The 12,081-nt window shown below is 37.9% G+C and overlaps 1 protein-coding gene across 2 annotated transcripts in view; it reads right to left on the reverse strand.

Moving 5' to 3' along the window:
* Window positions 1–260: 260 nt before the first annotated feature.
* Window positions 261–12,081, reverse strand: part of LOC139730981 (uncharacterized) — a 41,146-nt gene continuing 29,325 nt past the window's right edge. For both annotated transcript variants that reach the window (XM_071641860.1, XM_071641861.1), the window contains exons 4-7: window positions 10,255–10,354; window positions 8,162–8,321; window positions 6,947–7,028; window positions 261–4,457 (exon numbers count right to left, since the gene is read on the reverse strand). In XM_071641860.1, the coding sequence (XP_071497961.1) occupies window positions 4,302–4,457; window positions 6,947–7,028; window positions 8,162–8,321; window positions 10,255–10,354 (498 nt within the window). In that variant the 3' untranslated portion in view covers window positions 261–4,301. The remainder of the gene's footprint in view (window positions 4,458–6,946; window positions 7,029–8,161; window positions 8,322–10,254; window positions 10,355–12,081) is intronic.

Genomic DNA, 12,081 nt, shown 5'->3' on the forward strand with positions numbered 1-12,081 from the left:
ACACATTAACACAGCCATCACAGTTTTAATCATTACAAAATTTTTCTTTCCTACCACTTAAAGGAAACTTCACTGTGTGTTTTCATTCTCATATTCTTTCAATATTGACTAAAACATACATGGGTGAATTACAAAACTCTAAACCACACATTTTTCAACACTTGAAAGTGCAAAACATATTGCATGCAAATATCAATGACTTAAGCAACAACAAAAACTTTATACAATGAACTTCATAACATGAACAAAACAATGGTCACCTCATAAACAGAACAAAAAATATCTTTCCAAGCAATGAAATGCTATGGTACTTTTACATTTCAATATAAACTCTTGACTATTTACATACACAAATATGAAACGAAATCTTCTGAAACCATTAAAGGCTACTGAATTATTGCATATGTCCGTAAACAAACCATCTTAACATAATGAGTATTACACAAAGAAATGGAACAAAGGATGAATCATAGGATGACGTGCTAAATACCAAACATTAATGTCAAGATCTAAGAAATGACAGTGCTAACAACAGATCTTTTTTTCTTTTTCTTTTTTTTTCATGGATGCATTTAAGCTAAAGATTAAATATTTGTTGTTGATGTTTATGCATCAATGATCACACAGTATGGTCAGATCATGATTCAACCACTGTCCTTGGTAAATTCTTCTTCTTCACATTTTCACATATCTTAGATGAATTTCTGAGAAGGCAACATGTTAACCCTACCTTGTCGTCACGGTAACTCTTTGTTTTGTTTGTTTGCCCGTCTGTCTCTTGCAAACCAGACAAACAAACATTTTGAAACCTAAATGACTATGATATGCAATACGAGTAGCTGACAGAACAATATTACCATCAATCAAACAAATGTGATTTATTTGAATAGGCTATCTAGTATGACCTTCAGAATGTATGCAACATTTCAATAAATGTTGAATAAAACAAATATTAAATAACATAAGTACATCTACTCTTTTCTAATTTTAGACAAATCCACCTAGCACCAATCACAAATATTTCATATTTGGGATAGACAGGTTCTCATAAATATTCCCATGCTCACATGCCTACACATATCATAATGATATATACCATAATCATATATATCTCAACACACTTAGAAAGCAGCAACAAAAAGTTAGAAGCATAATAACAGCAATAGTCTCACTGTCATATCATCCATAGGATCCACATGACATGCCATTCTAACTGGAAGGGTTGACTAGTACATATACAGTATATGAACAACTAGTATCTATTCTAATATCATCCATACACACACACACACACACACACACACACACACACAAACTTACAGTAAACACATTTCTGAAGCACAAATCACAACAAAATTTGGCATAAGATTAACATAGTCTGATATATAGACTGACTGTAACAGTGTAACTGTACACTTGTCACATCGGACTCTAGAAGCCTTGAGGCAAAGGAAGATTAAAACAAATGTTTTTTCCTTATTGCCTTGCATAATACAACAAAAGAGACAAAGAATGAATGTATACAAATGTGTTTCACAAGAAAAGTGTCAAATTTCTATGACACTCATACAAACATCACTGCATTTAAGAAGTAATGTCTAAATCACTAAGTTTGATGCTTGCATTTACTCATTATGCACACTCATTCCAATCTTTTCAGTTTTTTTTTGTTTCAGTATTATACATCAACCATACATTTTCTTTTCTCTCAAAATCTCCCTACATGGAATGTAGACTGCCCTAACCATCATTTGCTGCATAAATCCCATTCACTTCTGCCACTACGTAGTCTTACAGAAATACTGTCTCACTCGACAGCTGTATCTCTGTTATCTACACACTTGCCTTCCAGATTTAGAATCACCAAGTCTTCAGGTATCACTTGATTTGGGATTTGGGGATTAAGTTCTGGAAGATGTGGCTACTTCTGGTAAGTTGTGGCTGAAAAGCAATTCTCAAAGAATGAAACAATGAAGGAAATGAATTAAGAACTCCTTATGACTAAGGGATGTGGATATAGATATGATTTCATCAGGTTTGAAAACAGAGTTTTAGATTGAGTCAACATTGTGTATGCTGCACTACCACCAAAATCCTGACCATATGGATACACAGACAGCCACAGTGTTGGAATTAATCATCCAATAACTTCATTCCTCATTAACTTTATCATGTGTCTGTAAGCTCACTAACCAGCACCTTCTCTGACGATTTGTCTTCTCTGTTCACTACTAGGTGCAATCATTTTAGTTTCATTGAAAATACACTATCACTATATATACCAAGATAAAAAGTATGTTATGTAGTTTACACATTGAGACAGATAGAAGGTAACATGGCTTCTCCAAAATTTCACAAAATATTTCATGTATTTTCCTAGAAATATAGAAAACTTCAATAATCACACAAATGGTTGCCACTTCAAGACACAGGTCCAGCTGACCTCATTACTTAGAACTTTCCAGCACTCCAGTCTACCCATATACCCTCTCTAACACATTCATTTCTTTCCATATGAAATCTGCCCATAAAGATTCCTCTATGACAGAGCCACAGCTGTCTACTGATGCAATATCAAACATGCATAGACTTCATTCCTCTAAACTGCCCTGCCTAAATAAATCACACAAAATATCCCAAGTACAATTTTGCATACTTGGATATCAATTCCATTTCAAGATTTAAATCCTGCAGCTTCTGGCATCTCGCATTTATTACATCCTGGTTCTTTGCTTTTGCTTGCTGACCCCTTCACACGTCAAGAGTTAATTCAACACTGAACAGCTCCCTGCTTTCTTACCAATCAATCTCTTTTATAAAAAGAAGTGCTCAATGCACTTTTTTTGTATACGAACTAAAAAAATGGAAAACCCTTTCCACTATTTCAATAGATGCACATGTAATTCCATGAGAAAAGGGCACATTTCAAGTTTACACTTGAATTGACATGAAATAAAGATAAGTTGTATATCTACACCACAACTATGTTTTTGTTCCACAGTGCTGAACTTCTCTTCATTTTTCTCATGAAAATTAGGATACTCTATCAATACAGGAGCTACTGTCTAACACAACAAATAATATTCAAACATATATCTGTTGCCATTTTATCACAGAAAGCATCTCATCTATTGAGTAAATTACAAATGTTGTGTCCTTATGGCTGATGTATGGTTTTTACTAAGCACACATTGTGTTACTACAACATGATTGTTTAACACCAGAAGAGAAGAAAAGTGTGCTGATGATCATGAAATGTCTAGCAGGGATGTCATTAAATCTTGCCTTCACGTCAAAGCCTTGGCTATCACCAGTGCCAACCCTGCAGTCCTATCATATCATGCCACTGGTCAAGGCTCTTGATAACATCCAAGCACAGCATGTTGACTTTGGCTTCATTCAGGGCTCCTTGTCAGTGATAAACTCTAAAGTGTCACCATTATATAGCAGGTTAAAATTCATGGTGTAAAATTACTGATGCATAGGCAATGTTGAGAGAGAATTCTTGTCTCTTCAAAAACATTGCCACAATCTTCTCATTTCATTCTGTATTTGAACTATGGGTCAAGTGCTTGGATTTACTCTGCCAAATTGATAATCAAAAATGAGCAAAATGTAACATGTTCTTTTGACAAAAGGGTTATTTTTCCTCTAGAAAAGGTATTCCTGACTTAGTGACTGCTCCACAATTTGAGAAGATATTACAATTCATTCAATTTCTTTTCTCCAATTAATATGTAAGCAGGGAGAACCTTGGCAGGTTTGATACTGGTCTTCGGAAAAAAAATAGAAATGACAGGTGTAATACTCTATAGGAACATAGTACACCATGGAAAGCCTTACACACACCCATGCATGCTGCGCTTACAGCATCATACAAAATTCATATCACTGCTCACTGCTCTAAGTACGTATGTGAGCTCATAATGTCAGTCTGTGTTTATGCTCAGTGGTATGTTACTAAACTACTGAGCTGACACTTTTCTCCGTCTCAACTCTAGATTGCACGAACCTTGTGGTGCTACAAACATTTGAAGAATGCCTTCCAAAAACATCAAACACACATGTTCACGAACATACAGAAGTCAAGCAATATGTTTTTTGTGTATTTTTTTTTTCATACATTAAAGTTCTTACTGTGGGTTGATGAATTCATCGGTAGATGAACTCATAAATACAGCACATTTCCAAAGCAAAACAATTGTTATAGTGCAGGCATAACATTTTAAAACCAGATAAGTATTTCATAAATACCATAGACTACTATAACTACACTACCAACACTGGTAGCGAAGCTGTCGTCATCTGGTCTTGGAGGATATTTTGATAGGTTGTGATCGGATGTGTTCCGTTCCTCCTTCTCTCTGGTTGGAGGACGCCCTCAAACCACCATCAGCACCTTGGTATCCAGACAACATCAGCAGGTCAGGCATCGGCACACCTCCCCTCTGCTGATCCTGTGGGGGAGCGGAGAATTTCATGCATAAGAATAAAATCATTTATAAGATTTTCTCATCTCAGAGCTCATCCATTGCAGTCAAGCTAAATATACTGAAAAGTGGGAACGCTGCTATGGATGAATGGTTCTCTCTCAAATTAAATGTTTTCTCAATGTTATCTTTTGTGGTGCCCCTTACAGATTCCCACATGTCATTAGCTACAGCGTAACTACCTCGACAGGGGTCCTACAGGCATATCAATATTCTTTACTTGAAGGACTTGTAATAATCATTGAGTACTCAACCCTTCATTGCAAACCACTTTAGCGGGGACACCACTCAAGTGCAACAAAATTTGGATGTAACAAAGTTTTCATATGTTATTTCCACCGCTTAATCAGAACCACAAACCACTCAATCCGGACAAATTCTGGCTGAAAAACTTCATTTGCCTGTCATTAATGTCTAAAAATAGTAAGTAAATCCTTGGAAATAATCGCAAGGATTTAATTTCCTTTTCAGGATTATTTCTAACCAATTCCCAACAGATTATGCTGATTGCACAGTCTAAAGATTTGCTGTTAATGCAGTAGGACATAGTGCAGGCGGTCACATCAAGTGTTGTCAGCTTCTACTCCACTTACCAACCCCTTTCAGTGTGATACGGAGAGTCGCATTCCCCACGTGAGGCCCATACTCTCCCTGTTTGTGCATAGTATGCTTGTGTGTGGCAGACAGCGTAACGAGAGGCATAAATGTGTTTGTCACGTGTGCAGTCAGTGTCATCGCGTAATGAATGTGCATGTTGTTAATACATTAAGGTTAGCAGTGCTGCCTCTTTCTCTGCATAGAAAGGGTCATAGGCATCGTAACTTGCTGGTACTGTGAACTCTATAAAATGGGTTATTTGTGAATCAAAGGAAGGAAGGTTTGTTTTGATGATGCATGTGCAAAATTGCGAGACTGTTGAGTCTTTTTTATCGCCGTTTTGTGTCTGTGTGTCTTAGCGTGTGTATACTTGTTGCTGTGGTTTTATCAGTGGGTTTAATAACTGTGCATGGTTTAGTGTCATGCCCACATACTGAACTTCATGTTGTGTGGTTTGCAGAGGCCTATACCATCCACCGGTTAGGCTGGAGTACCACTTAAACAGGAGAAACTTGTCTCCCAGTCCCTCCCAATTAAGCGGTGATTATGACACGGTCTTACTTATTCCATGTAGCCTCTTCCTTTCCATTATCATTTTTACCCCAGCACTGCCAGGTATCCATTTTTACACCTGAGTCGAGAGAGACATCGTAGGTAAAGACGTCTTGTCCAAGGACATAGGTACTTGATCTGATTTGAAATTGGGACCACCACCACCCCCCCCCCCCCTTTAAAAGGCAAGAGCCTAGTCTACTATTACACAGTGCTCCAACTAATTCATATATACAGAAACTTCTGTATCAATGGATGGAGAAGTAATGATTGAAGAGTACGGATTGATTTTCATCCGTGATGTCTAGGATGAAAAATTAAGCTAGCTTAAAGGACAAGTCCACCTGCATAAACATAAGGATTGAGAGAATGTAGCAATATTAGTAGAACACATCATTGAAAGTTTGAGGAAAATCGGACAATCTGTTCAAAAGTTATGAATTTTTGAAGTTTTTGTGCAGTAACCGCTGGATGAGAAGACTACGGCAGTGTATGAATAACTTAGATGTCACATGCATACAACAATATAAGGAAAATATAAAGAGATTTTCACAAAATTTCATCTTTTGAAAAAAGTACACATTCCCTTGACTCGTCACCGACATATGTTATGGGTAATATTATTCCCCCTGCCCTTAGAAAGAGGCAAGTCAAGTGCTCTTTTATTATGCGAAAAAAGTGAAAATATGTTAAATTTTCTTTACATTTTCTTTATACTGTTGTACGCATATGACTCATAAGCTATAGTAGTCTCCTCATACAGCGGTTCCAACACAAAAATTTGAAAAATTCATAACTTTTGCATCGATTGTCCAATTTTCCTCAAACTTTCACTGATGTGTTCTACTAATATTGCTGCATTCTCTCAATCCTTATGTTTATGAAGGTGAACTTGTCCTTCAATTTTTTTCACGGACATGGCGGAAGGTCAAGGGTCACGCTGGATGACTTCATGGAGTCAACACGGTCATGCCGGAAAAACAGTACGGATGACCCACGAACGACGATCTGTGATAATCCGTGATGCGATCTGTGAAAGTGTAAAAGGGGCTTTAGTGGGTAGGATGGGCCACACTGCCATTATTGAACAGTATGAGCAGCAGCTCAGTGTGATACTACTTAGCTGTGCTGCATTTAATTTTGGAGAAAACTACATACGTATAAAGTTGGAATCTTCAAGGAAATCTGTACTAATAAAAAAAATTTGATTGAACTACATTTGTTTGGTATGAATTTTGTCTGTATAAAGCATTACCTGCTGACTTCATTCAGATTTTGTATAATGTAAAACTTGGCTCAATCCTCACCCAGGAGATTTCTTCACTTTCATCAGGTGTAGCACTACCTGTCCTGGAGTCTGCCCGGCTACTACACTGGGATGACACATCACTGGGGTGGGGAAAGGATTGACAAAGATATGCAGACATGTTAGCAGAGGATGTAAAACAAACAGTCACATGTTGCATTTTTCAGCAGAAATCCTTTCTTATAAATTCTTCCAAAGTTATGTCAATGTGGGGCAATTTATCAATCAGTTGCAATCAATAAAACTTGTTTGTATAAAAATGGTTGTATTGCCAAGTCATATCATATGTCCATATATATACACTAACTCAGTATAGAACTCAGTATAGAATACAATATAATCCTGACTCTTCCCTCAGTTCACTTACAGATCTTCTGATGGCTCTAAAAAGTATGATATGAGGAACTCTTTCTCATGTAAATACCACACCCCCCCCCCCCCCCATGAAAAAAAAAGGTATGAATGCATAAGAGTATGTGGGTAGTTTCTACTGCCATAAAATGTTTGATAAGAAATGTGATTAGAACATCATCCTTCATGTTTTGTAGCACTACCATTCTCACAATATCCACAGTCATTTTCTCAACTATCAAGACTGATAAGTAATTGAAGTCACAAACAAATGATTCAAATATAATTTTGTAACTATTTGGTCTATGCAGCAAAACTGCTACATGACATACATTGCAATGCAATATAAGAAAGATTCAAATAAAATTCATATGCTGTAGCAGGAAAATTATTCCCCAAAACAAACAACTGAGAGGTTTTTATCACAGATAAAATGCATATATTGGCCTGGTAATTAGGGAGTAAGCAAACAAAGGGGACTGCAAGTCATAACTTGACTTAGTGCATTATTACACACACACTAACATGGTTTGAATCAAATAGAGGTACAGTACTTCCTCAAACCCATTTACACATTCTGAGAAATAGAGACAGAGAGAAGACTTGCTCATCTGCAAAGTTTTTTAGTCTTGAGTTTCAACAATGACCAAACAGAGCTTGACCAAGCACTAGTTTCATTGATGCAAATGTGTAAACTTGTAAACTTAGGCTTCTCAGAAAGCTGAAGCTTCAGTAGGCCTGTCGACCACACTGAATACTGAGCATGAAGGAGGAGGAAAGAGGAAAAAAGGCTGTAATTTGGGACATAGATCTGTTACGCATGCTCACCTGGTGTAATAGTGCTATGGTTTGTCACATGACTTACCTGGGATAGCCATGCATAAACTGGCACAGTGATCCCCTCTGACACCTTCCTTCCAGCCACTGTCCACATGTGACATGTCCTGGGTCCACATGGGAGAAACCACACATGCTGTTGTTGCACTGGCCTAACAGAAATTCCTTGCAGACATTGTTTGCCTGACCTAAGAACCATCACATCAAAGGAAAGGGATTTCAGCATTAAAAGGGACAAAGAAATCATGAGGGACATCAAATCCTGGTCTATCATCATTGTGTATACATCTCTTGTACCACTTTTCAATAACCATGTTCCTTTACTTATATCAAACACATAGAACTCTTCCTAATAATATTTCCTACCAAAGTTTGCTTATTGTCCATTCTTAAATGCCTCCTGGTTTGTTCATTTTTATTTGTTGATTTATTCATTTATCATCATTTTTTTTTGAGGGGGGGGGATGTCATTCCATAGTTAAAGTATATCATAAATGACTGCAATAAGCATGGCATATTGCAATTCACTGAGACTTACTATTGGCCCTTCCATGTTTCATGTACGGTATACTACACATGTATCTACATACATTGGGGGAGGGGGAAGCATCTGGCTTGATGAAGCAGTGCAAGGGAGCATTATAACTGATGGTGACATTCACTTTCAAACTGCCTTTTGCATTTTTCATAACAAATTATTTTTACTATGAACTTTGAAGAGACAACATTGGAACAAGACCATTTGGTTTTATGTCACTTTAACAGCTGTGCAGAATAATTCGAATAGACACAGCTTTACTTGAAACAGGGATGGGTTCTCTTCTAACATATGTAAAGAGTAATGTGGCTGCTGAGTACTGTCACTGCGGACCGAGTACAGATGGAACACATTCTGGAACAACTTTAATTATTGCTTCACTCCACAGGTTTTCAAAGTAGAAAATGTTGCAGAAGCACAAATCAGTTTCCCCTGCTACTGTATGTGCACATACTAATGCCATGTGCATCAATTCTGAAGGGTCTACGGTGATAGATTCCATACACAAGTTTCTTCATACATGACATCTCTTCTTTCTCCCCTCCTAATTGCTAACATGACAGAGACTTGTCTCTGGGAGCAATCAACATCCATTTCTGTTTGACCTTGCTATAACATGCATGTCCCGTAGACATACTTAGGACTCATCATCAACAGGTTAAGGACTATTAAACTGCGTAGGGCAGTGCGTAGGGCAGTGCTTAACATTATCAACACATAAACACAGTAAACAGGGGCGGATCCAGGAATTCTGTAAAGGGGGGGAGTGACTAATATTTCTAGTGCCACTTCCGGGTTTCATTTCATTGTTTTTCTTTTTATTTCTTTTGTTTTTTACGAAAATTAAAGGGGGGGCGTGCGCCGGTTGCGCCCCCCTCTGGATCCGCCACTGGTAAACGTAAGGACTGAAAAGGTCTCATGATTCAGGAAGTCAGAAATCACCAGACTGCAACGGTTCTTTCAAATCACCAATTCCTCAGCTTCAGTGAAGCTGAAATCCTTCTTACAAATGAAAGATGTACATGTGTGCCTTTGTGAGCTATACATGTAGGAGGCTAACAGTGGTGAATGATGGCAGAAACTCATGTTTTCACTTTCTATTGGTCATTTCAATCGGTCAATTTAAGCAAAATACCAAAGCCTGCACTAATTGAAAATGACTATGGTCTAAGAATATCCCCTGGAAGCCGTAGGAACAAAGTGCTCTACTGAAAAGCTACATCCCATTAAGTTAGGACCAAGAGACCTAAAAGTCTACATAGTAAAACTTATGCAGTAATATTGCTTTGTTGTTGTTGTTGTTGTTATTGTTGGTGTTTGCTTGTTTGTTTATTTTTGCATTAGAGTGTGCACGAGGTGGGCACAAGGGATTAAGTTCAGCTTTCTCTTACTGCATACATTACCCCATAGACAAAGTTGTCTTGTTTTCTAAAATTCTTACTACAGAGGAGCTTCTGTTAATGCCATAAGAATGTAGAGATTGCTATCAAAATCATGCTGTTTTCATCAGGAAGGGAAAACGTCATAATGATGACACATTGATGGATAGATATTCCAGCCGCATTTACAGAACATAGACTCACCCCTTTTCTTGTGTTGCCCCTGGAGACGATGCGGGTGTATCTCAAGAGGCTGGTCTACCAGTAGGCCCTCATGGAGAAACACGTCATCATCTTCAACAAACTGCAATGATTCATACCGTACAAGGAAATTATTTGCTTGGGTTGTGCAATATTTGTCACGAGGCCTGTACTAATTCAATATACAAGCATAAACAAAAAAGATGTTCGTAAATTGACAAACACAAAATTCATGCCTTGTCACATACAGTATTGCATGTGTAACTCATACCGTGTTGCTGCTGTTGTGGTGGGTGTCACCTTATCTGCAACTTTCATCAGATGCCTACTTTTCTGATAACGGCCTTATTCTTATTGTCTTCTTTCCTAAAAAATGTTAATCAAAAAATTCACATAAACCTCAGTCTGTAGATTTAAAACCTGTGTTCTTTTAAAATATATACAACTGGTCTTAAATCAAAATATTGCTAGCAACTTGGCTGTGTTATCACTCAAAATGTCATTGTGTCATACAATATCTGTCTTACTCATTTGGCATCAATTCCAATAGTTTGGTCATACCTTGCAAGGTCATTATGTGCTTTTGTTTTGTATAATTTGTAAGGGAATAGAAAAGAAGAAAGGGGAAAAAAGACTGTTGCATTTGTATGGTGATACAAATGTAGTGCACATTTTGGGGGTCAGAATTTGTAATCCAACTGCACGTCTAGACATAAGAGCACTATTAAGCCCAGTATGGATATTAGAAGCAACATTTCTAAATTCCCCTGTCAGCTCATATTACATCAGGGTACAGAAACATGACTTCCTCTGCTAAAAAGGGGTTCCCCTCTGTCAGTACCAGTGATGTGGAGTGAAGTGAAATGAAGCCCGTAAAATCATGAAACACAGAAAAACTATATCAAGGCTAGAGGGGACCATCAAGAAACAAACATCCACCTCACATCCTCTTTGGTTTTTCTTTTCATTTCTGTAATATTTATATAAAAATTAAGGAAACAGGTAAGCTATACCAGGTCAGCACAGGTTGTTAAACATTTATTCCTCCTCAATTATTTTGTGGCTTTGCTCTTAAATTTTTCCGTAATGGCCAAGTGTTCTTAATGAAGTCAAGTTCAATTAACTGGTAGTCACAAATTTTTAATAAGTTTTGTTTCACTGAGCGAAATCAGAAGTGTGAACATTGTAATTTTCTTGTTTGTATTATTTGTAATGTTTTCATCGATTGAGAGACACCATAGATTTTTATGTTAATTAGGCAAAAATGTGTGCCTCATCCCCAAACCATCATTCTTTGACCATAAGTCTTGTGGAATGTGGAAGTGTATTTCAAGTCCTCTATGCTATTCTTCATCACTCAGAGACTAAGACCCCGTTTACAGTGCGGGGCTGGGCCGAGCCGCGGCCGAGCCCAGCCTCAATTGCGGGGCCGAGCCCCGCAATTTTGTCCGTTTACACTGCCGGGCTCGGCCGCGCTTTTAATTCAAACCTTTCAATATTTTGTCGTAGTGGCGCTCTGCTTGTAAACAAACACAATTTGGTATGGTCTGGTTTTCAGACCCTTTGTCACCTGGATTCCGTGTCGCCGTTCGGCAAAGGTTTTTGCCAAAGGAAAAATCCATTGCAGGACATAACCACCTTAAACTATACTAGCTTTCGACGTTGAGGGGGTTAATATCCTGAATAGCGAAGTAGTACGGGCAGAGGGTTTAGAGGCCAGACTAAAATTGGCCGCGCATTTGGCCCAGTTTGCGTTTACACTGAGAAAACCGCCACCTCCAGAGCGAGGCCAAATGCGAGGCCAATTTTGGCCCCGCATTTAGCCTTTTG

This window comes from Diadema antillarum, unplaced genomic scaffold (assembly GCF_040938485.1).
Source record: "Diadema antillarum isolate AM-2024a unplaced genomic scaffold, OU_Dant_1.0 seq00000347_RagTag, whole genome shotgun sequence".
Lineage (NCBI taxonomy): Eukaryota > Metazoa > Echinodermata > Echinoidea > Diadematoida > Diadematidae > Diadema > Diadema antillarum.